Here is a 27,900-nt window from a genome sequence, read left to right as displayed (position 1 = left end):
CCATACGAAACTTTTTCAACTTTAAGAGTAGAAAAACGAATTTACTTTCTTGTATTTTTACGTGTATTTCAATGGGACAATTATTTAGTTGTGTGCCCCCTAAAGAGCGGTATTGTATTCAATCTACAGGCAATGGCGGCATGTGGGGGGGGGGGGCAAAGTGAATTTCAAAATCATCAACTAGGCCTAATAGCTACTAATTTTGGACAAAATTGCTGCAAAAAGTGTAAATTTTCGTATTTTTGAGTTTTTACTGGGGGACACAGGGTGGAAAGAGTTCTGACTGGTGGTAGGGGAAGGTGGGGCATAACGGAACACTTAACTTTGAGGATGCTCTGTGACGTCACCATAAGTAATATGACTGTAAAAAGTATATGTTCAGTTGAAGTTTGTATTTACCTTTACTATACCAGTAACCAATATAACTTGAATCTTACAATTTTTTATAAAAATGAAGAAATATTTTCAAAAAAAAAAAAAACCGTTTTGCCCCACTATCGGGGCAAAACGGAACCCCCTATGGGGCAAAACGGCACCCTGGGTGCAAACTTATATCAGTTGTTCCATCGGTAGGCCCTAGGCCTAGTTATATGTAGGCCTATATTCAGTTACAATATTAAGTGGGCCTACCATCTCTGTGGAGTGAGTGGTTAACTTCTTATAGGCCTAGTAGGCCTATAATATGTATGACCAATATTTGATTAAAGAAATATTCAGTAGGCCTACCATCTCTGTGGAGTAAGTGGTTAAATTTTAATCATTAATTCTATCTGTAGGTCTAGTTATATGTCTATGTTTCAGCGAAGTGTTTACCATGTTCGAGTAGGCCACTAGATAACGCCTACATTTCCTTGAGTGAAGTCAACTTATGTCCAATTGGGGCAAAACGGAACCCATCTGTGGGACAAAACGCCCGGGGCAAAACGGAACCCTGTTCCGTTATGCCCCACACCTAGGGTTCCGTTTTGCCCCATACCCGATTTTTTAGAAATAGGTTGCATGCATAATACATCGTAGCATATAGGCCATGCACTTTATACAGCTCATGGCTAGTACCTTCGTGTTTACAATATACACAATTATTTGGGAATCTGATATTAATGAAGTAAAATTTCAGCGCATTAAACATCTACATATCTTACACCAGACGGGTAGTAATTTTTTGACTCGATCTTGCTCGAATGTCAGTGGATTGTTTCAGATAAAATTTTTGTTGTAAATCCTCGTAGCCATACTTGTGTTCCTCAATATAATTTGCATAGGCGGCAGTATTGCCAAGGCCTATTTTTCCAGGTGGTTCCGTTTTGCCCCGGGGGTCCGTTATGCCCCACCTTCCCCACCCCCATGCCTCCCGTGGCCCCGCCACTGTCTTCTTCCTATATACGTGCCGTACCTCAAATTGAGTATTATCGTACAGGCTTAGGGGTGGTGCAATAATTATGTGTAGGCCTACCCGGGGGGGTGAATTATAGAGGTGGGGGGGGGGGGATTTTTTGGCAGGCCAAAGGGGGGGGCAAGCATTTTTGGCAGGTCGAAAGGGGGGTCAAGCGATTTTGGCAGGTCAAAGGGGGGCAAGCAATTTTGGGCACAGATATTTTGGGCACCGTTTCTATATTACGCCCTAAAAAGGCGTAGGAAAACGTTACGAACACGTTTAAATATGCAAAATTTCCTGCTCGCTGCGCTCGCATTATATGTTAAGACAATTTAAGGTTTTAAATTTGGGTTCCCCAAAATCTTGCATGTGTAAAGGGGGGGGGGGCAAAGATTTTTTGGCACGTCAAAAGGGGGGGGGCAAAGATTTTTTGGCACGGCCAAAGGGGGGGGGCAAGCGATTTTTGGCAGACCATTTTGAGAATTCACCCCCCGGGGTACACATAATTATTGCACCACCCCTTATTAACGTGCATAGTTTTACCTATAGGCCTAGATGCACGATCCTGGTACCTAGGATTGATTGCAGATATCAGAACCGGGGATGGTCCCCCTTCTCTTTTCGAATAGCTCTGACACTTTGCGTGAAGACCTAACCAGAAAAAACCAATCCCTCCTGATTAAGACATCTAAAAAACAGGGGGTTGTGTCTTCATGGAGCACAGATGGGAGAATCCCTGTGCACTTAACGTGCACAGGGTTTGACTCTTCCTGTAGGCCTACACGGGACCAACGGCTTTACGTGACTTCCGAATCACGGACGAAGCACATACACTACCTATATAGCACGTGATAAGCAGTGTATGGGGGCGAGAAGAAATTCTTCAATTAAATTCTGAACTTGAATTAATAACTGAACTGAATTGAAGGATTTCTGACCATATAGGAACTTTTTGGGAGGGAAGAGAATTTTCACCTAAGCGGGCACCTAAGGCAAGCCCAAGGCTCGAACCCTCGTCGATCATATCTCGCGGCCGGCAGCGCAACGCCTTAACCACTCGGCCATCTCGCATCTCGGCCATCTTTCGTCTACAGGAAGGAAGGTAGGAAGAAAGGAAGGGACTCTCTTGAAAAGCTCTGAATCCTGTAATGAACTGGAACTGTTTTTCTGAACAAAAGCGCGCCATCTATAAATAATCTTTCACAAAATTCTCCAATTAACGTGGCTGATACCAGTTATCATTTTGCAATGTGGAAAAACATACGTAGATCCCTGATAACACCGAGAATCCAATCAACGGTACAGAACGACCGTAGTACAAACAAATTTTGGAAAGTGACAGTGGTTTTACAGCAGCATGGTACATAGCGTTTCGTTTGATTTTCTGATAAGCTTCTCGTTGTCATAGATTCAACATACACAGTAACATCGATGTTAATGTGTTGGATTATATTGTGAACAGTAAATTTAAAAACGGAAATCAGGAACTTGAATTTGGAGGAAGGTTTACCGACCGAATTTAAATCGTCAACAACCACCTGCATTGCACCCGGGGCATTGCACACACAGTCAGCAGCGCAGCACAGGCACAGCAGCACCGCATTGTCAGTTCAGAAACACTAGGCTAGCTGGGGACGAGAGTTTGTGATTAATATCTTCTTCGTCACACACACAATAATAAGAACTTTACAGTAAAATGTCTTCGATCTGCCCATCTTGCAAGAAAGTGGTGTACTTCGGTAAGATTGTCAGAATTGTTTTGTGTGAGTGTGTGTGTGTGTGCAATGAATAAAAATGATTAGAATTCAACGGCATGATTCACAAGCGGCTAGGGGACGCAGGGGTAACCTTGTCAATCAAATACTTCATCTATTGTGTCCAATACTTGATCCGATAAGTGATCGATATCGATAAAAATAAGATCAAGATCATGGAATTAAGCTATGGCGGCGCGCTTTAATACTTTACGAGGTGATTCAACCAGGTACCTGGATTCAGCACTCAATAACAAGATGTCATGACTTAATTTATTCTTTGATTACGATTTAAAAAAAAATAATAATACAAATATAAACAAATGTCGGGTTATATATTAGGTTATATAAAGGGAATAAAACTTATTAATAACATTCAAAAACATTTTTTGATAACTTACTGCAAATATTCTCAAACATCATTATTTAAGTGGTGACAAAATATTTGGCAAAAAATGTTGGCAGAAAAATGTTTTCATGACCTTTATTTAACCCGACATTTAATGTTATTAAAACGTTTTTACCAAAACCAAAAGCCAAAACGTTTTAAAAACGGTTTGTTTGTCGGGATGGCATTGCAGACCTTCACATTAAAATGTAGATTATTTGGTAGTTTATAAATGGTCAATTATTTAACATAAAAGTTATTATTATTATCATTATTTATAACATTGTGATGATTTTTCATTTTTATTATACATTTTTATTTCATTTCAAATTGTAATATTTATTCCATGCAGATTTATGCGCACACGTTAAACTTGGTCAATTTCGCACAGTGGTCCTCTTGGGATAATTGCCTATCGATTGGATTGATCATGGTTATAAACTTATTGGTGATGTCAAGCTTAATTTTGGTGGACAATAGAATCACCATTGATTGACAAGGTTACCCCTGCGTCCCCTAGCCGCTTGTCATGACTCCATCACTCCAACTCCACTTCATCATTCATGCACTGCCAGTCCAAGACAATTTCCATCAATCACCATGTTATTTGTTTTTAAAAGTTGCAAGTTGCAAAAAAAGCATGCATGTCCAAAGTCAGTCTCTGGTTTACGGAAAATTATAACTAGAGGCGGTACCCATCTTTCGCGATTTGTAAATACCGAAGAATTTCTGGTTTAAATTGTAAAATTTCTGGGGCTGGAGTAGTCACGATTATCGCACTTTCAGTTTCCCATGCGTTTGAGCGGGAATTGGATTTGCGTACTTTTTTCGATGTCTAGTGAGCAAATTTTTTCAATATTTTAAAGAAAATGATGTCAAATTTTCTATTCTGTATTGTTTGGTTATAAATGTCTTTTTGCCAATAGTATGTTTAAAGTTGTAATTTTGTGTTTTTGATCGTAAAGATCGGATATTTTCGTTCGATTCAATTCTGAACCTTCATAGGGTGCCGATTTCGCAGAACTTTGACGATAATTTTGCCTTTTGGACACTAAAATGCTTATTTGATCCTTAATTTTGTTTCAACCGAGTCTTAAATTAGCAAGCACAATACGGTTGGTACCACTTTTATATACATTGATGAAATTTTAAAGATTTTTTTCAAGTTTCTAACCGCTAAATTGTTAAGTGTGTATTTCCCATTGACATCCAAAATGGCGTAAGCCAGTCCTCAATATACATAGGTACGGCGCATATAGGACTGGCAAGCGAGTCTAGGCTGGAGCAACTTTAAATTTGACCTGACCTTTGCCCTTGGATGACCTTTACGGTTTCAAAGTGTCAGCAGGGATCAAATTCCCAAGTGCCAAGGATTGTTTTCCCCCGAATTACAATACACGGCCCGATCGGGGCAACTTTCAATTTGTCCTGATCTTTGACCTCGGATGACCTTTACGGTAAATACACCCCAAGTGTCGGATTATTTTCTGCAAGTTACAGCCCGATCAGTGCAACTTTCAATTTCTCCTGACCTTTGACCTCGGATGACCTTAAAGGGACCATTGAAAGAAAATATGATTTGGTATCAAAATAAAGCTAATAACATATAGAATCCATTTCTAAAATGATAAATGCAATATTCCTTCATTTTACCCCCCAAATCAGCAAATAAAGACAAAGCGCCCAATATTGCGTTGTTCCGCCCAATTCATATGTTCAGAGACACGTGGCAACCCCTATGACGTCAAAGTGGTTATCCTTTCCGCTGCATGGCAACACTGCGTAGGCCAGACTTGGTCCTCCTAATCCAACGCATGAACGTGTTTACAGCAATGAACTTTTCTGTGCCTTTTAGGCCTAAAAAGTATATTAAAAAAGGATAATATAAATTACAAAGCTGCTACAGTGACTGTTGCAAGATGCAGACCATGAAACGAACACTAAACTGGTAGGCCTACTATGATAGGCCTATATACAAAGTCTATAGCTACAAAATTGGCCAACAACGGGGAAACACAAGTATTAGGCCTACATTGACAAAGTAAAGCTGTGCTAGCTGCTCGGCTTTTGCAAGAGAGTATCATTTTGTTTTGAGGCATTATGATACAGCAACTCTTTACTTATATTTCCTCTGAAATATCTGGTGAGGATAGGAAAGAGAAGGTCATGATGTTTCGGGTTAGCCATGGACATATTTCTTCAGGTCTAATAGCCTACCTCCCGGGCGTGCGGCCTAGGTTTGCCACCACCAGTCCCAAAACGCAAACCGATCCTGACTCCGAATTTTGGAAGCTGAATTGCGAATGATAAAGTGTGATTGTTTGTTTCTTTCAAACGGTCGCTCCGTGTAGAAACACACTTGGGACTAGGTTCAAAACAAAAGCCAGGCTCGTGAGAGCGAGTTGGTTGTTCCCTCGCCTTGCACCACTGAGGTCCCGGGTTCAATTTCAAGCCCTGGCGCGGCCCAAGGACTCATCATGTAAACTTGGTTTATCCCGATCCCGGGATCCCAATTTCATGCCTGCTCTCGCAGGTTTTCTCCGGGATCTCCAGTCCGCCTGCGTCTCAAAAATCGGTGATTAGTTGTTTGGTTATCAAAAACTTCCTTCTTCCCATGAAATTTGGGGAGCTGCAAGGATAATTGATGGATGTTACAATCTAAGTGCGGCTAGGTTTGCGCCAGGTTTCGAATTCGGGAGCATCCAGCCTAGTTGATGGGATCTGATTGTGATAAGTACAATGGCAGCGAAATTACAGCGCTTTGAACCCTCCGAGATCTGGAAAAAGGCGCTATATATAAAAGCCGAAATTTATTTTTATTTATTTTTAAAAGCCTAGGCCTATATGAAAAATGAAAAACCTTTGAAGATAATTATAAGAACCACGAGAGGAACATTAAAGGCCACTCCAAACATTCAAATGAACAATATTTACTGTCAGTCTTTAGATTGCGTTTAATATGGAAATACTTATAGGCCTAATCCAATCTCAACTCCCACTGAAACTTGAAAGTGCAAAGTGTCCGAGCATTTTACCAAAGGTATGCCTACAGTTCCAAAGTTTATGTTGATTGGATAAATGTTGTAAAATACTGCGCGCCCGGCTGGATAGCTCGTTTTTAGAAATGACTGACATCAATTTCGCATAGCCTAGGCCTACCCCGGGCCTAACCATCCATGGATTAAAATAAGTGTAGGTCTATGTTACCCATTTGATGTTTGTACTTATAATTTTTGTAGCAAGGGCTTTTTGAAGGTCTATGTATGTTTGTAGGCGCTCCTCGTAATTTATTTCAGGAACAGCATGCATGTCATGTTCTTCATCTCCGTTCAGCTACTGCCCCAGTGCTAACGGCTCAAATAATATTGGCAAGTGTCCCGTATACACTGTGCGGTATAGGGGAAATATATTTGCAAAATCGGTATGGCCTATTGGGGTTATGAAAATAAGCACTTTTGAAAGTTTAGTTAACTTATGGAAGAAAAGGCTTTTTTACCAATTGTCCGGTTTTGGGGGAAATAATTATCTCTTGAATATTTTAAAGTAGGCCCTACGGAAAAATAAAATACATAGGCCTATTAAAATACACATGGGGCCCAGCTAGGCACGAGAGATGCTCGCGCCGGCACATCATCTGCAAGTGTTGCGGCAAATCTCGGCGATATTCCCTTGGTCATCGTCACTATCATACTCATAATTAGTTTTATGGTTTTATACATGTCATGTAGGGCCTACATAAAGTCATCGGAATCATATCTTGGTCATGTTGACCGAGGTTGAATTTATGAATAAGTAAAATAAGAAGCTACATGCTTGATGATGATAAAAAAATAACAATTGATCGTCCCGCCCGCTTCCTTTTGCAGGGCATTGCCATTGAGGAAGTCTGATTTTTTTTTGCTATTTTCTTTATTTAAGGGGGTACTACACCCCTGTGGTAAATTTGTGACTATTTTTGCATTTTTCTCAACAAATAATAACACACTGGTAACAAAAGTTTTGTATATTATTGGGGCAAGGAATCCAATTACTACACTGAAATTTCAGTGACTCAAGACAAGCGGTTCAGTATATATGATAGAAAAGCGAGGTACATCCTAGCGGTACCTTATTTCTTATCATAAATAACAAACCGCTTGTCTTGGGTCACTGAAATTCCAGTGTAGTAATTGGATTCCTTGCCCCTATAATATTTATAACTTTTGTTACCACTGTGTTATTAGTTTTGAGAAAATGCAAAAATAGACTAAATTTATCGAGGGGTGTGGTACCCCTTAAGGGAAAACTTTTTTTAATGTTTCAAGAGTTAAATAATATTGTCAATTGATTAGATTTGCTTCTGTCCAATAAGCATTTCAATTTACAGACTTTGTTTTAATCATCCTCTCAGAGAACCATCCATCAAATAACAAGAGCCTCGATCCTATCCTCCTCCTCTACCATGTCTACAAGTTACACAACTAAATGTCCGGGAATAATACAGAAATTATCGATTTGCATTATAAAAAAAAAAAGAAAAATAAAAAAAAGGCCCTCCACTTCCTCTTTTTGATAACATGTGGACAATCAACTGGTATTTTGTTTATACTTGACCACTTGATAAGTGGTTGTATTATTGCACCTAAAATTTAGATCGCGATCGCTGTTGTCAAATTGTCCCCGCAAAAATGTCAGCACAACACAAAACGCGTAACCACAATGACGTCATCAGGAAAGCGCCCAATTTACTCTTTTTGATAAATCACGCGCGATGTAGCGTTGGAAGGGGGTAAATCGAGTACGTTGTTTTCATTGTATTTTTATTTCTAAAATAGTTAGTTCTTTAATTGTTTTAGATATTGATTCTATATTTTATGGGCTTTATTTTGGTACCAAATCATATTTTCTTTCAATGGTCCCTTTAACAGTTTTTATACTCCCAAAGTGTCAGGGATCACTTTCCAGAAGTTACAGCCCAATCGAAGCAGTCGTTTTCAAAAAGTTACAGTCCCATCGGAGTAATTTTAAATTTGACCTGACCTTTGACCTCGGATGACCTTTGCAGTCCGGATCATTTTCCCCAAGTTACAGCCCAATCGGAGCAACTTTAAATTTGACCTGACCTTTGACCTCGGATGACCTTTGCGGTTTGTCTGGGATCATTTTCCCCAAGTTACAGCCCAATTGGAGCCACTGTGAATTTGACCTGACCATTGACCTCGGCCTTTGCGGTTTGATACTGCCCACGTATTGCAGGGATCATCCCGGAGTCACAGCCCGATCATCAGAGCAACTTTAAATTTGACCTGACCGTTGACCTCGGATGACTTAACAAATGCAAACTTGATCTGGCTCGGAGTTGGACCAAGTCACACCTACCCACCAAGTTTGAGGGCTGTTTGGCTCGAGAAAATAGGTGGACAGACAGGGCCGCCGCTAGAGGGGGGTATGGGATGTGACACCCTCAATACACAATTTTGTCGACAAAAATTGACTGTTATCGTCAAAACCATGTGATTGTCAAAAGTTAAAGTCAAAGTTATGTGTGTTTGTCGGCAAATTGCAAGAGTCATATCTCATGTAATAGAGATTGTTAATGTTATAGTAGTTACTAATTTTTTTTTAAATTGTCGAAAATTTATTTGACTCATACCCCATACCTCATACTCATACCACCCCAGATTTTGCATTTTGGGAGAATTTTATTGTTACTTTTGGCTAAAATCAGTCATTTTAGGGCCAAAATTGATTAATTTTGACTGAAAATTTTAGAAAAAAAAATTTACAAAAAAATCATCAAAGTTTTGCCAAATTTTCAAGCTTTTGGAGATATTTTAAGTTCATTTTTATTTAGCCTCCAGAAGTGGTCGTTACCAGTAGGCCTACCGTACATGTAAGTCTGTTTTAGCCAGTTCAATTTGTTGAAGGGCAAAATGTGAGTTGTGATTAAAATTGTTTATTTTTACTAATTTTAAAAAGAGAATAAAATTTTGCATCATATAAATATGTTGGGCAAATACATTTTGCTTATTTGGACCTCAGAATCTATGCCCCTCGGAATATCCCTTGGTTCCAAATGCAAAAAGTTTAGATTATTCTCAATGCCCCCCCCCAATTAACCTCTAACCTTGACAATGATGTCACCCTTTGATCACGTCAAGGTTTCTCGCAAATGCAAAGATAGTTTTCAATTTGGGGAGCTACATGTAGCAAAACTGGTAAGACAGAGGGAGTAGGCCTATGTTCACTGAAAATATCGGATGTGCACAAATCAGAGTTTATGTAAAATTTATGTATACTACAATGTAGCAGTCACCCGTCTTTCGCGGTCACCGTCTTTTGCGGTCACTGTGTTTTGCGGTACTGATCTTTGATATAATTTTGTATGAGTGACCCAATATCAGACGAACCCTCTCCCTTGAGCAGGGTTCATAATTAATTATTGTGAAGTCCCTTAGTTGAATAAATGTAGGCCTTCAAGACATGCTTAGCCTTTATACCAGACTTTCAACTGCATTGCTGAAAATTCACCCAATTTTTTCTTAACCATTTGTTTTTGTTTCTGTCAAAAGTCACAGGAAAATCTTCAAAAGTCATCACCCATTTGGACTACCAAACCACAGGTTTGGCAACCCTGATTCTGATTAATTTGTCCTTCAACACAAAAGTATCCAACACTTGAACTAATTCAATAAACAAACACTATACTGTTAACAATTATGTTCTTCATAAAAATTATGTTCTCCATAAAAAACAGTCTAATGTAAAGCCAAGAATTCTCTGCGTTGCGGAAATTCCGCGAAAATCGCAGAATTCGGAGGTAAAGCGGAAAACGCATTTCTGAGAAAAACAATGACATAGAAAAAGAAAAGCAATAGGCCTACAATTGAAAAGAAATAAACTACTAAATGAAATGGGTCTTCAAAATTCATCAAAATAAAGTAAAATCCGTCATAGATTTACCGTACGACGCCTGTCCTACCTCCCATTGCACCATACCCAATTACCCAAAAAAACTTTGCAACATCGCTTGGCCGGGCTTTTTAATTAGTTTATTCTTGGATTGTTTGCAAACAATTTAAAATATTATTATGTCAGAAATGTGCTAAAATTACAAAGCGGAGAAAAGCGGAATTTAGCGTTTGTAAAGCAGAAAATTCTTGGCTTTAGTCTAATGTTGACTAATTAGTTGAATAAACAATACCTGTTAATTGCTTCTCCTGTGTAATGGTATGAGTGACCCAATATCAGACCAAAAAAGCACAGACAAAGGATCTGCGGGTGTTAATGTTTAAACAGCAACCCAATAGGTGATAGTTGGTAGTGAATTAGGCCGAAAGGCCCTTTCAGTGCTTTTGAAACTAATCTTACTATAATTCACCACAATCTGTCTGTTTGTCTGTTTGTCTCTTTGTCTGTTTGTCTCTTTGTCTGTCCGCCTCTTTTCTCGGAGACTAGGGGTCGCACGTTCCTCAAACTTGGTGGGTGGGTGCAGCTTGGTATGAGGAAGAACGAGTTTATATTGGTTAGTGGGTCAAGGTCACCCAAGGTCATCCAGGGTCATATTAGTAAAAACTGTTTTTCTCGGAGACTGGGGTCATACGTTCCTCAAACTTGACGGGTGGGTGCGTCTTGACCCGGGACAGAACAAGTTTGTATTGGTTAGTGGGTCAAGGTCACCAGAGGTCATCTAGGGGTCAAATTAGTAAAAACTGTCATATGGGCATGAAACTTGGTGGGTAGGTGCCTCTTGACCTAGGACAGAAGAAGTTTGTATTGATTAGTGGGTCAAGGTCACCCAGGGGTCATCTGAGGTCAAATTAGTAAAAACTGTTTTCCGCCTATTTTCGCGGAGACTAGGGGTCGCACATTCCTCAAACTTGGTGGATGGGTGCATCTGGACCTCAGACAGAACAAGTTTGTTTCAGTTAGTGGGCCAAGATCATCCAGGGGTCATCTGAGGTAAAATTAGTAAAAACTATCGTATGCGCATGAAACTTGGTGGGTACAGTCACCTTTTTAGAGTCAATTTTTTGGAAGGTCATTTTGAGGTCATCCAAGGTCAAATTACTAAAAACTGTCATATGGGCATGAAACGTGGTGGGTACAGTCAACATTTAGAGCCAAATTTTGGAAGGTCATTTCGAGGTGACAAGGGGTCATCTGAGGTCAAATTAATAAAAACTGTCCTATGGGCATAAAACTTGGTGAGTACAGTCACCATCAGCCAGGTAATCGCGACAGCCGAGAACCGCCAAATACGGGTAACCGCCTAGTCAACTTAATTTGACCCCCTTAACGTAAAATTTAACGTTTTATTGAAGTGCGCACAACCTTGTTCTTCGCATCGCAAAAGCCTGTTTTCCGAAAATAATGTAAACCGTAAAAGTTTTTAGCCTCACCAATTTGCCAGTTTCAGTAATTTATTATAGATGATGGGCAAGAGGACTACGGTACTTCAAGACTGACACTGATGTGTCTTAAAATCTGCAATAAGTGGTGAGCATTTTTGCTACACAAATAAAATTGCTTAATGCGGACCCTGTTAAGGTGGTACTACACCCCTGATAAATTTTGTGACTAATTTTGCATTTTTCTCAAAAAATAGCTACACACTGGTAACAAAATGTTATGTATATTATAGGGGCACGGAATCCATTTACTTCACTGAAATTTCAGTGATTCTAGACAAGTGGTTCATTATATATGTTAAGAAATGAGGTACATTCTAGCGGTACCTCTTTCTTATCATAAATAACGTACCGCTCAAAGTCTTGAGTCACTGAAATTCCAGTGTAGTAACTGGATTCCTTGCCCTATAATATACATAACTTTTGTTACAGTGTGTTATTATTTTTGAGAAAAATGCAAAATATCACAAATTTATCAAGGGTGTAGTACCACCTTAAATGCCTTTACATGTATGACAAATTTTGGCAACCCTAGATATTATATAAAACAAGCACCCTGAAGTGTGAAAAAGCAATCAGAGTTAACCTGCCCCATAGCCTAGAGGGAGGTTTTCATTTAAACTAGAAACACCACTTGGTGTGTTCATAAAACACTATTTGGTGTGTTCATTACCTATGGATATATAATTATATATACAGAGACTATGAGCCACAAGAAAAAAAAAAGTTTGGTTGCTCTAGATCTCCGCAGAGGGAAACTTGCTCCCCCCCCCCAGTAGTTGTATGTTTCTGCCCCACATACATTTATCCACTTATTTCATCAAAGTGTCTGTTTGGCATGGCATTGCATTTGCATGCACACATCAGTTTTACTGAGGAATGAATCCCGGAATTAATATTTTAAATCTGCTTATAAAAAGTCTGGAATTAATTTTATTTTATTAAACCATGTCTGTGGACATCTAAAGACCTCTTTAGGCTTTAATGCTCTGCATGCTAGCCATAGGCTTCAACATAAAAAGTTTTCAGATATTTTCAAATATCGAGATTTATCTTAATAAGAACCAGTGAACCAATGGTAGGCTTGTTTGTACTCATTTTAATGCATTTTACATGCCGATTCCAAATACGGTCATGAAAATTTACAATTCTGAAATTTTTGATTTAAAAAAAAATTGACACTTGTCGTCTGCAGTCGACACCCGCATGGAAAGAGTTAATGTCGACTTGGCAACATTGAACATGGCTTTGAATATTGTGCATGGACCCTAATAACCAAAGGCACCCAGGCAATGAGCTATAATCTGGCTATTCCGGGTGAAATCCACACACCCTCTATGGAAAACATAACATTAATCTTCCACACAGGGAGTGTGAATTTCAAATGGAGCCACACATTCAGGTACATGTATGTAATCCCATGTGAAATCCACACTCCCTGTTATGTATTCCAGTCAACTTTTGGTCCACTTTCAAATTCGCAAAAATGTATAAATTGGCTAAAATGTTAGATTTCATTAGACTTGTTTCAAGTCCTTTGGCGTCCATAGTTAGTGAACGTAAAATTCATGGAAGCTTTACCACATCTTCCAAAAATTACTGTTTCAAAATTTTGAAGTTATTCTTTCGAAATAATTATTTTCCATCATAACTTTGTAAAAATCTATTTGACATTTGAATTGTTAGGCCAGATAGTGGACTTTCTTATCTTACTTTACTCCAGGCATTCTGTGCACTGCAGGGGTAGTGTTTGAGCAGAATGCCCACCATGCCCACAAGGCACAATTCCTCCCTAGCTCATGATGTAGCCAGCGTTTCATCCTACACAAAAAATCTGACCTTCACCTGACTAAAAATTTGAGGAGTCCAGTTCTACCACTGATTATCCCGGTCGATTTTCAAAATGGCGGAGTGATTACGCTTCGGAAACTAGCTCTGATCAAAATCACATTTTATTGCGGGAATTTGATCGTTATTATGCTATAAAGTGTTTCTATCATCGTTACTGTGTCCACTGGTCAACTACAATGACTTCAAAGAACATCACCCGTAGTCGTGGACGTAAAAAAAGCAAACAAACTGATGGTGAATCGACGCCAGTGCAGCTGACACCAACACTCAGTATGCTATCACCACCTAAACATAGTGGTGTAAGCCCTACGTATGCCGACAAGCTGATTGATGTTCCCAACGTAGATCTGACCTTGACTGGTAACCCTACTACTGATTTGAAACGCATGAAAAAGCATATCCACGATTCAATTGAGAAATTCCAGGTGAGAATGAAGGCGACATTAGATGACCTCTTCGACCAAATGAAAAAACTAGAGTCGAACCTAAACCGATCAATAGAATTCCAATCAGCAAGAATAGATGAACTTACATCAAAAGTTGACCCGCTTACTAAACAGAATGAACAACTACAAAAGGAGGTACAACACCTGAAAGACACAATCAGTCTACGATGAGCAACTCAACAAACAAGAAAGGTTTTCAAGGCGGAACAACATCAGGATTGTTGGTATACCAGCTACCGAAGGAGAAAACTGCGTTGACATCGTAGAGGAGATGCTCACTACCAAGTTTGATTTGTCTGATGCCGTCGTTGAACGTGCTCACCGTGATGGCAAAGGTACACCAAGTAGGTCGCCCCACATCCTGATAAAACTGTTATCATATCGCGATAAGTTAGATGTATTACGGTCAGCCAAATCTGCTCTGAAGGATGTGAAATACTTCATCGTAGATGATCTCACGAAACAAGATCTCGCTGAGAAAAGAAATGGGCCAACCAAGTAAAAGAGCTGTACACCAAAGGGTATCAAACTTCGGTTTTTGCTGGAAAGTGGAGGAGAAGTGGACAACCACACACTTTTGGTGAGTCGGACTAATCGGTTCATTTTGAGTCAATCACCACCAGTTTTCGGTGTTAAACTGTGACTTTTCTCGGTTTTAATACTGCTTTCGGTTTGAGCATATCACCCTTGGTTATATTATCGTCTGACTGTTTCATTTTACCTGAACACTTGATTCATTTTTCACAGAAGCTTTTATGTTTCTATTCACTCATGAAATGTTGGTTCGTGTTAATTTATCATTAGTTTATGAATTTCTTGATTTTGTTTACAAGTGAACTCAGTCATGTGTATCATGATTGAGGGGAGTTTGACCAGCTGCTTTAAGTAGGTCAGACCTCTTCAATCATGGTATCCATGGCATGGTCCTCTGGCATGGTTTTTGAAAAAATTATAATTTTGTATTATTTGTTTTGTGTTATATTATCTCATAATGCCATTGATTTACCTGACAAGTTGTGGTTTATTTTACATCCTTATATAACTACCTTGTTTGACATGCATGGTCTCTTATGCTTTCATGCTTCTATCCACTCATGAAATGTTGATTCGTGTTAATTTATCATTAGTTTATGAATTTCTTGATTTTGTTTACAAGTGAACTCAGTCATGTGTATCATGATTGAGGGGAGTTTGACCAGCTGTTTTAAGTAGGTCAGACCTCTTCAATCATGGTATCCATGGCAGGGTCCTCTGGCATGGGTTATGAAAAATTATAATTTTGTATTATTTGTTTTGTGTTATATTATCTCATAATGCCATTGATTTGCCTGACAAGTTGTGGTTTATTTTACATCCTTATATAACTACCTTGTTTGACATGGTCTCTTATGCTTTCATGCTTCTATTCACTCATGAAAAGTTGGCTCGTGTTAATTTATCATTAGTTTATGAATTTCTTGATTTTGTTTACAAGTGAACTCAGTCATGTGTATCATGATTGAGGGGAGTTTGACCAGCTGTTTTAAGTAGGTCAGACCTCTTCAGTCATGGTATCCATGGCAGGGTCCTCTGGCATGGTTTATGAAAAATTATAATTTTGTATTATTTGTTTTGTGTTATATTATCTCATAATGCCATTGATTTACCTGACAAGTTGTGGTTTATTTTACATCCTTATATAACTACCTTGTTTGACATGCATGGTCTCTTATGCTTTCATGCTTCTATCCACTCATGAAATGTTGGTTCGTGTTAATTTATCATTAGTTTATGAATTTCTTGATTTTGTTTACAAGTGAACTCAGTCATGTGTATCATGATTGAGGGGAGTCTGACCAGCTGTTTTAAGTAGGTCAGACCTCTTCAATCATGGTATCCATGGCAGGGTCCTCTGGCATGGTTTATGAAAAATTATAATTTTATATTATTTGTTTTGTGTTATATTATCTCATAATGCCATTGATTTACCTGACAAGTTGTGGTTTATTTTACATCCTTATATAACTACCTTGTTTGACATGGTCTCTTATGCTTTCATGCTTCTATTCACTCATGAAATGTAGGTTCGTGTTAATTTATTATTAGTTTATGAATTTCTTGATTTTGTTTACAAGTGAACTCAGTCATGTGTATCATGATTGAGGGGAGTTTGACCATACAGCTGTTTTAAGTAGGTCAGACCTCTTCAATCTTGGTATCCATGGCAGGGTCCTCTGGCATGGTTTTGAAAAATTATAATTTTGTATTATTTAATTTTGTGTTATATTATCTCATAATGCCATTGATTTACCTGACAAGTTGTGGTTTATTTTACATCCTTATATAACTACCTTGTTTGACATGGTCTCATATGCTTTTCATGCTTTATTTTACAGCAGGTGTCTTTTTAGATTTATCAAAAGCATTTGATACTATAGACCATACAATATTGCTTGATAAACTCTATCACTATGGTTTTAGAGGTATTACACACAAATGGTTTGAGGATTATTTGAGTAATAGAAAACAATATGTTTATTATAATGGTGTTTCATCTCAACAGCAAAATCTTACTTGCGGTGTGCCTCAGGGTTCAATACTGGGTCCACTGCTTTTCATCATTTACGTTAACGATATTCACTTAATTACTGATTCACTTGATGTGATTTCATTTGCTGATGACACCAATTTATTTTACTCTCACAATCAGTTTAATGTTGTTGAGGAGGTTTTCAACAAAGAGCTTATTAATGTGAATAGATGGTTCCAGGTAAATAAATTATCTGTCAATGCTAAAAAACTAATTATATGTTACTCGGTACCAAGAAGAACACAAAACCGAGTACAACTTGTTACTCTTTCTTGATTCTGACAGGCACTCTACAGCAAGAACACCGCTTGAAAGAGTGCCAAGCACTAAGTTTCTAGGTCTACAAATCGACCAGAATATCACTTGGAGAGAACATATTGATAATATTGTAAAAACATGTTCAAGAAATGTAGGTATCATTAATAAATTAAAAACTTCCTCCCACATGAGGCGTTACATACATTGTATTGTTCGTTGATATTACCGTATATCAACTATGGTATTTTTAGCTTGGGGATGTGCATGTTCATCATACATAAATGATCTTTTAAAATTCAAAAGAGGGCACTTCATTATTATAAGTGCAAGTGATTATAGAAGTAGCACTAATCCCTTACTGATTAGGTATAATACTTTAAGTGTCAGGGACATGTATACATTTGAACTTGGTTTATTTATGTACAAGCATGAAAATGGATTTTTACCAAGTGTTTTTGATGATTTGTTTATAAAACAGTCTAAAATCCATGACTTAAACACCAGAAATAAAGATCGTCTGAGGCTTCCTTTTATCAAAAGAGCTTTCTGTGAAAAATCCATCAAATATGCAGCTACTAAGTTATGGAATAATGTTGATAACAGCATTAAAAGTTCATCATCGATTAATCAATTCCGCCATGTATTTAAAAACATCTTATGCAAAGTTACTATTAACTCTTATTGTATCTGGTTTATATGACCACATTGGATATTTATATTGTATATTACTTATTTGTGTTGTGCATTTTCTTATTTACTATTGTTAACTGTTATTTTTTTATGTATTTAGGTTAATTCATATCAAGATATGACAGCTTACTGTTACTTCATTGAAGTGACAGTCTGCTGCCATGTCAAATGATGAATTAACCAATCAAGGATCACAGATTTTCAGGCCTCTCCTTGGCCTTTCCTGTGATTCCTTCACTCTCACTTATATTATGATTTTGTATGTATTCTTGCTTTTTGTAATTTGATGAGTGAAAAATAATAAATGAATGAATGAATGAATTATACATAGGTCCTATGAAGAGCATGAATAGAGACAAAGTAAGGAGAAAGTCTTGATCAAGGCTAGATTTCATTTGTAGGCCTATAACATTTGAAAATTGTTTTGATCCAGTTCTGTTTGGTAGTGTACAATGTAGGCATTGTAGCAAGTCATTTTTGTCTCGCCTGAATGTTCAGGGAGAGACTTAGTAATCACTATGGTGTGTGTGTGTCCGTGTGTGGGGGGGGGGTGTGTGGGGGTGTGTGTGTGCGTGTGGGGTGTGTGTGCGTGTTCGGAAAAAGCTTGTGAACGCGTTATCTTGAGAACCGTAAGTGCTATGATGATGAAACTTTATAGGGGTAGCATGACCAGAGGGTGTCGACCTGATTAGATTTTGAGCGCAAAATATGGTAATTAAGTACCTAATTTGCATAATTTATGCGTAATAAGCAAAATACCTTGTGAACAGATTATCTGGAGATCCGTATGGAGTACAGTGACGTAACTTGGTGGGGAGTAGCGTAGCCAGATGTTCTCGACCTGATTAGATTTTCAGCGTAAAATATGCTAATTAAGTACCTAATTTGCATAATTTATGCGTATTTGATGAAAAAAAAAAAAAAAATAACCTTGTGAACAGCTTATCTGGAGATCCGTATGGGGTACAGTGGCGTAACTTGGTGGGGAGTAGCGTGGCCAGATGTTCTCGACCTGATTAGATTTTCAGCGCAAAATATGCTAATTAAGACCTAATTTGCATAATTTATGTGTATTTGATGCGTATCAAGCAAAAACCCCTTGTGAACAGCTTATCTGGAGATCCGTATGGGGTACAGTGACGTAACTTGGTGAGGAGTAGCGGGGCCAGAGGTTCTCGACCTGATTAGATTTTGAGCGTAAAATATGGTAATTAAGTACCTAATTTGCATAATATATGCGTAATAAGCAAAATACCTTGTGAACAGATTATCTGGAGATCCGTATGGGGTACAGTGGCGTAACTTGGTGGGGAGTTGCGTGGCCAGAGGTACTCGACCTGATTAGATTTTCATGAGGTCAAAGGTCACATACAAGGTCAAAGGTCAACTGAGGTCACCAAATCTGTTCATAATTAATTTTCAACTGTGCATCACATATCCCAATAACAGCTTGATCGGTCATGTAATTAAGGAAATATGACGACTTTAAGATAGTCGCTTTCTTTGTAAAGTATAGCAAAGTAGCACTTTCAATGAGTGATAACTCGTAAAGGAAGCATCTTTCTGTTTTGATTTATTTGATGAAATAGTTCTTTGGTATTGCCACATTTGATTTTTTCAAGCGCAACATACTTTTTCCAATTTCGTGAGGTCAAAGGTCACATACAAGGTCAAAGGTCAACTGAGGTCACCAAATCTTTTAACAATTAATTTTCAACTGTGCATCACATATCCCAATAACAGCTTGATCGGTCATGTAATTAAGGAAATATGAGCGACTTTAAGATAGTCGCTTTCCATGTAAAGTATAGCAAAGTAGCACTTTCAATGAGTGATAACTCGTAAAGGAAGCATCTTTCTGTTTTGATTTATTACTTTGATGAAATAGTTCTTTGGTTTTGCCAAATTTTTGGAAGGTCATTACGGGTCATCCGAGGTCACTCAGGGGTCATCTGAGGTCAAGTTATTAAAAACTCGTATGGGCATGAAACTTGGTGGGTACAGTCATCATTTAAAGCCAAATTTTGGAAGGTCATTTTGGGGTCACCAGGGGTCATCTGAGGTCAAATTAGTAAAACTGTCGTATGGACATGAAACTTGGTGGGTACAGTCAACATTTAAAGCCAAATTTTTGGAAGGTCATTTTGGGGTCACCAGGGGTCATCTGAGGTCAAATTAGTAAAACTGTCGTATGGACATGAAACTTGGTGGGTACAGTCAACATTTCAAGCCAAATTTTTGGAAGGTCATTTCGGGGTCATCTGAGGTCAAATTAGTAAAAACTGTTGGATGGACATGGAACTTGGTGGGTACAGTCAACATTTAAAGCCAAATATTTGGAAGGTAATTTCGAGTCACCAGGGGTCATCTGAGGACAAATTAGTAAAAACTTCGTATGGGCATGAAACTTGATGGGTACAGTCAACATTTAAGAGACAAATTTTTGGAAGGTCATTTCGAGGCCACCAGGGGTCATCTGAGGTCAAATTAGTAAAAACTGTCGTATGGGCATGAAACTTAGCACGAGGGGTACAGTCAACATTTAGAGCCAAAATTTTAGAAGGTCATTTCAGGGCCACCAGGGGTCATCTGAGGTCATATTAGTAAAAACTGTTGCATGGGCATGAAACTTGGTGGGTACAGTTACCATCGGCCAGATTTAGAGCCAAAATTTTAGAAGGTCATTTCAGGGCCACCAGGGGTCATCTGAGGTCATATTAGTAAAAACTGTTGCATGGGCATGAAACTTGGTGGGTACAGTTACCATCGGCCAGATAATCGTGCCCAGCCGATAACCGCCAAATTCATTTACCTCTCTACCAACAGTTATCGCAAAAAGCAGGCGGTCACAAAAGCAAGCGAGACTCGTGGTTCGAGAACCGCCTTGTATACTTTTTAACCCATTTTTGACAACTTTCATTAAATTTTTCCCCCTAGAATGTTGCCTTGCCCCTCCCGGAATAATTCTGGAAAAAACTGTGCACAAGTATAACTCTAACCGTAATCCTAACCCACCCTAACCCTGACTCCAACCCACCCTAATCATAACCCTAAGTTTAAAACACAGGGTGCGCAGAGTAAACCAGAATTGCCCCCCCCTCACCCATCCCCCTCACCCATCCCCTGTTCCCCTCTGAAGAAGTCCTGGCTATGCCACCGTGGATGTAATAATATTTGTTGTCCAGATATAAATTTGTAAATAGACAACATATGGTTTTATTTTATATTTAATGCTTTTATGGTCCTGAACAACACTCTCCTAGAATGGTATGTTTGCACGCAAAGTGCAATTATGGCAACTCTAGATCACTGAAACAGATCAATGGAGTCTAGCTGCCAGCTATGATTCAACATTGTGATCCCACATCCTGTATTGATTGGGCTATTTCCAGTTAAAATCCATACATTTTGTACACCTCCTATGGAAGACATGACCTCAATCTCCCACACAGGGGGCAGTATGTGGCCATGCGAACATGTCAAATGCACTAGTGCAAGAATCAAGCTTGAAGCGAGCAACAATCAAGCTTTTTGGTGCTGACACAACCTCTCATGGGATACACTAAAAGCACCAGAGCCCAAAAGAAGTGCTAGAGATTTCACTTGGAGTTAGGTCCTGGGCGGGGTCCTGGGTTATATGCAAAAGGGCTATTCCAGTTGAATGGGGTTGCCTGAATGGATGACTCCATTTGAAATCTACACCCCCTGTGTGGGAGATAGGCCAGGGTGATAGGGTCATGTCGTCCATTGGGGGTGTATGGATTTCAACTGGAATAGCCCATTGATTGAATGAGTAGAAGAGATGCCATAAATATGCACTTGTAATAAAATGTGTAGAAACATTCAGGGTTGCCAAACCTGCGATTTGGTAGTCCAATTGGGTTACTTTTGAAGATTTTGTCCACAACTTTTGACAATTTCCTGTCCTATAGAAACCAATGGTTAAGAGAATATTGGGCGACTTTTCAACATTGCCTCCCGCAACTTCCGGTAGTCTCCCATCTCGTTACACAAGTGTTTCATAGCATAGGTCCTACAGCGATAATCTTTCTGGGTTTGGAATGTCTCCCTCTATATATAATATCCCAGGAACAACCCATGGCGCTGAGTTTATACTTACTGGTCGCTTAAGATTATTGCGATTTCAACTGCGAGACAGGACTAGAAGCTTTTGTTATTGTAGGAAAGTGCTTTTACTTGATTGATTGCTAATCAATAACTCACAGCTTGGCGACTGATTGTAGATCACTATAGATCGGATGTACTGTTGACCCCAGATTACGGTTAAGAATAATAGACATACATACCGGTTAGTCCATGCTAAGCCAAATAAAAAATCATTTGTTGTACGCCCACCTCCTTCCTCACTTTCTGGGATCAGTCTATATTTTTCATTTTTCAATTTTCATATTACATTAAAAGGTTTCAATACATGAGTGAAATGTTAATGCGTATAAACAAGATTATTAGTCAGCATGAATCACTTGCTAGTGTTTTTGTGGAACTCTAAGGGATCTTACCCCTCATTAATGATGGTTTAAATCGTTTTTCATGGCATATGCTGAAATGCCCGAAAACTGCTAGCAATGTAAATTTTACATGAAAACTGCTTTATTTGGTCAATTCAGCAAAAAACAAAAACAAAAATCAACAGCCCCTCCTCCTCACTTTTCCAACTGGGATGCGAAGCTTAATTAAAAATTTATGTGGCCATATAGCCGGGTGCTATGTTGGTATGTTATCAGACCAAAAGGGTGTATGCTACGTGTCGGATGTATGTACTGTACTTCTTTTGTCGTGTTACAATAATCGTGATAAAAAGTCCCGAACATTTCTTTTAAAATTAGAGATAACACGCATTCTGCTGTTTTGCTTTTTTGAACAAGAACTATTGTGTGAGCAAAATAACACGGACAGTTTTTTCTTTCGTGTGGTAGAATTGGTTGTAAATTGACAGATTTACCGAGGTTTTTGTAACTTTTGTTTCCATAAAATGTTACTAGAAAAATGCCAAAAATATCACATTTTTGGCCAGTAAATTTTAATTTTTTCTGCCTATAAATTAGTTTCGACTTTAAAGTAAACATATATATGGGACATATCATATTTCATTGAGGTGTTCTATGAATGCAACCTTCGCAAAAGATCATGGTGCGTCACAACAAATTCCCAAAAATATGGCCACTTGCATGATTTATTTAGGTATTTACGTTTAAAACGATCCCTGCAGCATAGTCTTTACCCAAGACGAAAATGTAAAGTGTGCGCTGAATTTATGCGTGACCCTATCATAATTATAGGGTGCTTGCACGGAAGGTCATTCGTTCAAATCATCCTCCAGACACGCTCCAGAAGACATGCAAATGCATGGAGTACAATACCAATTGCCTGTTTAATTGGTATTGATCAAAGTAATTCTTTTTGTACTCCATGCATTTGCATATCTTCTGGAGCGTGTCTGGATGATGATTTGAACTAATGACTTTTCGTGCAAGCACTCTATATTCGGGATCACAGCGGCCTTCGCCGTCCAGCCAAAGTGTTTTTAAAATGCATAAAAACAACTTGGTTTTAATGCTAATTATTGCATGTTCCAAGGAAGTCTGATTATCATTATAAAATAGCCGAGTGGGCGGGTTTTCGCTGAAATATTTTGTGTGTAAAAACTGCAGCATTCTATGTATAAAGGAATATATGAATATTAACTGCACAACATGTAGAACGATTCGTGATACCCAATTGTGGTACAGTTGGTGTTGTTTAGCAGGGGAGAATTTTATTTCAATTTTATATCGTCAAAATATTTTTTGAATTTACTGAAAATAAACGCTCAAAAAATGATGAAAAATCTAATGTAATTTTTACATAGAACCCCGATAAAGATTACTGTGTCGTTTTTATGGTAATCTAATCTTCTATTTTCTAAAAAACATCTTGGGGGTTCTATGTGAAAATCTTGAATAAACTGGGGGAAAACCCAACGTCTATAATACTCCGGGGACTATAGGCCTACAAGAAAATGGCAGATTCCCTATAGGCCTACCTTGTACGGGCCGATATATCAATACCATGATGCACGATGCAGTCAAAGTTGATATTATCTATTGTGCTCGGCACAATACACGTATTGTTGTATTTCTATTCTATACCCAGAAATGTTGGAGTTGCCTATAAGCTATATGTTTAAAATTCGATATGACTACCAGCAACTCATGTGGTCCAATGGATTAGCGCGCTGGACTTGGAGATACTGTATGCAGCTGCGGCGTATGTTCGAGGCCCACCTCTGCCAAACTGAAATTCACTTTTTTTTTCACTTTCATATTTGGGAAATGGGACTGGGCGAATTTATGTGTGATTCGGGATCATATTCTTTAGGATAGGTGCTTTTAAATCGGAAAGATAATATGACAAGTTTTGAGTTGAAATGCCAATAGGCCATTTTTTCCTGGGAATTTTCTAAATCCGGGTGGTGTCGCGTAAGCGGAAATTAATCTTTTCTAAAACAAGAGAGACTTGTGCCAGAGACTTGTGCCAGTCTAGGGAGTGTTCATAAATACTTTGGTGGGGGGAGGGGATGGTTGGAAAAGTTGGAGCCTCGGACGTCAAATTTTTTTGATCCCCCCTAAAAAAGGTGGATTTTTTATTCCCCCTTTTTATGGTCTAAAATTTTTTTGATCCCCCTTCATGTCCTAAAAAGAAACCAAAATATGCATCACTAACAGTAGCATAGATTTCTTTTTGGGGTTGGAGAAAATTTCTTAAAGTCTAGTGAATGCAGCACCTTTTGCCGACAAAATAAGTTTATGGTACAAATGCATGTTGCCTTAAAAAATTGCTATATTGAAGCTAAACTGGTGAAATATAGTACAAAAACCGAATTAATTTATGCTGAAGCATAAAAATTGGCACTTTTAGTTTAAAATTACCAAATATGGGGTTAATTTTGGTTAGAAACCCATAGGCCTATACAGGCCACAACATTGGGGGATGATTAAAATATTAGGAGGATTTATCCCCCATCTCCCCGGGATCTACCCCTATGGTCATTAACTCATTAGCTAAAAAAATAACACTAATAATAATAACACTAATAATAATATTAAATAAATATTAAAACTTTAAAACTTAAAGGGGGTAACCCTATTGGTTTTGGATATGGATTGTCTTTAAAATTACATAATAATATCAAATATCTCCCCCTTTATGCTGCTTTGTGAAAAAACGAGAGCATTTTCAGCGTAAATGTGAATAAATAGCCAAATTTGCAATCCAATACCTTGTATACGTGAATTGCATTCTGGGTAGGCATGCAACAACAACAATTCCCGTTCAGTATGCCGAATGCTGACATGCTGCAATGCCCGGCCCGTATTGAACGGAAAATATTTGGGTTTTTTTGGTTTTTTTGTTTTTTCGTACCGTTTCAGAAAAAAAGGAAACAAAATATATTTCCCCTTGCAATATGTACATTTCAAATGAATATAAAAAGTTTGGGTTAAAAGCGGAGAGGAAAAAAACCTTCCGATACCGGGTTTTGAACCGGTACCTCTCGGGTAAAAGAACGGCGCTAGCCAATTGAGCTATTTCACCAACTGAAATAATCAAGGAATTGTTTTAATTATATACGGCGGACCGTCTCCTCAGCACTTAGCGTAGTCTCCTACACAGCCAGTTTGCGTCGGTCTGACACTCGTCGATCCTCGTGATAGCCACATACAGTCTGGCCGCGAGACTACACTTAGCGTAGTTCGCTTTTTCTCTCCCCATGATCCGAAGAAATTTTTATTGTTTACAAACTGGTAACCTGTAAAAACCGCTGTGATTCATGATTTCTCCGGAAATACATCGACTTGGAGCGTCAAATTTCAGGATAGTAATGAGAAAAATTGTATCTATTATGTGATACCAAAACCTCATCAACAATGAAAAAAATCGGGGGGATGATGCTGTCGATCGGGTTACGGACCTTTAATGTTATAAAGTTAAAATATTCCCACTTTTATGTTAAATCATTGGCCATTTATTTATATAGCCTATAGTATAAAGATACCACATAATCTACATTTTAATGTGAAAGTCTGAAAGACCATAGTTGAACCAGAGAAGGTGAGATTTTGAACATAGTTCAAAATTTAATAAAACAATATAAAATAATAACAATACTATTCAATGTTGCTACACTAAATATATGAAAATAAATAAAACGTATTACTAAAATGAAGCAACCTTCTCAGTAAACACAAAACATTTTCGAGATCATTACAAAGCGGTTAGAAAAGGTTGTCAGAAAATGTTTAAATGTCGGGGTATATAAAGGGTATACAGACGATATATAAAACGCTTTTTCATAACATTCAAAAATATTCTAACATTATGTTATTTAAGTGTTGACAAAATATTTCACAAAAGAAATGTTTGGAATTTTTATTAAAAATAACAATTTTGAAAACATTTTAAAAATATTGTTGTTGTGTGTTTTCATAACAAAACATTTTAAAACGTTTTAATGACTTTTATATAATCCGACATTTAAAGGGGCATCGCCACAGCATCATCTCCCCACTTTTTTCAAAAAAAGTTGAGACTTTTACATAATGTTTATGTACAAAAAATTCTTGCAGATTAATTCGTTTAGCAAAGATATCGTGAAATTTGAATTTCGTTCTGGTATACCAGAACGAAATTACAACACAGTCTATGGAGCAGTATAATCATGCATAACTCGCATAAACATAAAATTGGAATCAACTGAAATTTTGTGAATAAGCTTTTTTCGTGGATATCTATACTGAAAATTGTCATAAAAAGATGATCATCAGTGCTATGATCACGAAATACTCCTTTAATGTTATTAAAGGTTTTTACCAAAACCAAAACCCAAAATACAACCTGCTTCCAACGTTTTAAAATTAATGTTTTGTGTTCGCTGGGTTAGGGCCTACTACAAAAATGTATTTGTATAAATTGGAAAACACTTCAGATTTATTGTCCTGCTTTTTTAACCAAAATAATAATAATAATAATAATAATTTCATTGTAGGCTGAAAAAGTTTCTCTCTCCGCCTATAGGCCTACCAACGCGTGCAGTTAGGCCTATATGGCGTTTAATTAATTTAGGGCCTACAAATATCGCAGAAAGCGCATTTTAATATAACATTTTTCTGCTAAATTGGATTGGTAGGCTATTGTTTTGTTAAAATAATTACACAAAAACAAATGATACGAGAAGCAATATTGTATAAATAAAGACAAAATGACAAATGTTTTCAACTGAGTGTTTTTAAGTTATTTGACAAGTTTATAATATTCATCATGTTCATGCTGTTTGTGTGGCCTATAAGATGTTTGAAATGATATATAGGCCTAGGCCTATATTTAACATGTTAAATTAGGCATATGATAAAAAAAATGTTTATAATTTCTTTAATTTAAAACAAAATCCTATACATTATAGTATATAATATTATCATCGTTTAATTGTAATTATTATTTCGTTGTTATTTTTTAAATCGTAATCATAAAGAATAAATTAAGTCATGACATCCTGCTGCTGAATCATAGGGCCTACTATCAGATATCTGACTTTTGCAGTTCTGAGTTTGATCATGCTAATTATCGATTATCATGTCATCATTTTTGAGAGCTATTCAGCTATGATAGGCCTACATGTATGTTTCCAGTGCGTGAATTCTTATCCATGACAATCGTCGAACGATTTTACTTTGTATGAACTTTGAACTTTATTAAATCCTATGGTACCGGTATCTGATTTGTTGAGCCAGTCCCATAATCGTTGCTATGCATTGTTATAATGCAGGCAGACGCATAAAACTGCTGATAGCCTATAATGTTGGCAAGCGTCGAATTTGCGACAGCGTTTTACAATATACTTTAATACAATCACCACCATGCGTACACATTCTCAGAATCACGTATTGACTTTATCCCTTTTTACATCAAGCGCACGTCCTTTTTCAGGTTGGATAGTAGCTGGATTTTGATTGGTTCACATGCCATGAGGTCATCGCGAGATGGCGTGTTTCTCACAAGAAGCCTAAAAAGTTTATTACGGGACGCTAAAGACGTGGTTAGTCTTTGTCAAAGACGACTCACAATCCTTGCCGAGGGGGCGGCGAAGCGCGACAGCTCGCCGCTGAAGCGGCGAGAACCAGGTCG

At 37.9% G+C, this 27,900-nt stretch overlaps 1 protein-coding gene across 1 annotated transcript in view; it reads left to right on the top strand.

The window, feature by feature from the left end:
- The first annotated feature begins 2,935 nt into the window (after positions 1-2,935).
- LOC140172231 (cysteine-rich protein 1-like) overlaps positions 2,936-27,900 on the top strand; it is a 51,561-nt gene continuing 26,596 nt past the window's right edge. Inside the window, exon 1 of the mRNA XM_072195538.1 lies at positions 2,936-3,114. Coding sequence (XP_072051639.1) covers positions 3,072-3,114 — 43 coding nt within the window. The 5' untranslated portion in view covers positions 2,936-3,071. The remainder of the gene's footprint in view (positions 3,115-27,900) is intronic.

This window comes from Amphiura filiformis, chromosome 15, assembly GCF_039555335.1.
Source record: "Amphiura filiformis chromosome 15, Afil_fr2py, whole genome shotgun sequence".
Classification (NCBI taxonomy): Eukaryota; Metazoa; Echinodermata; class Ophiuroidea; order Amphilepidida; family Amphiuridae; genus Amphiura; species Amphiura filiformis.
This window is presented reverse-complemented; position numbering and strand designations above follow the sequence as displayed.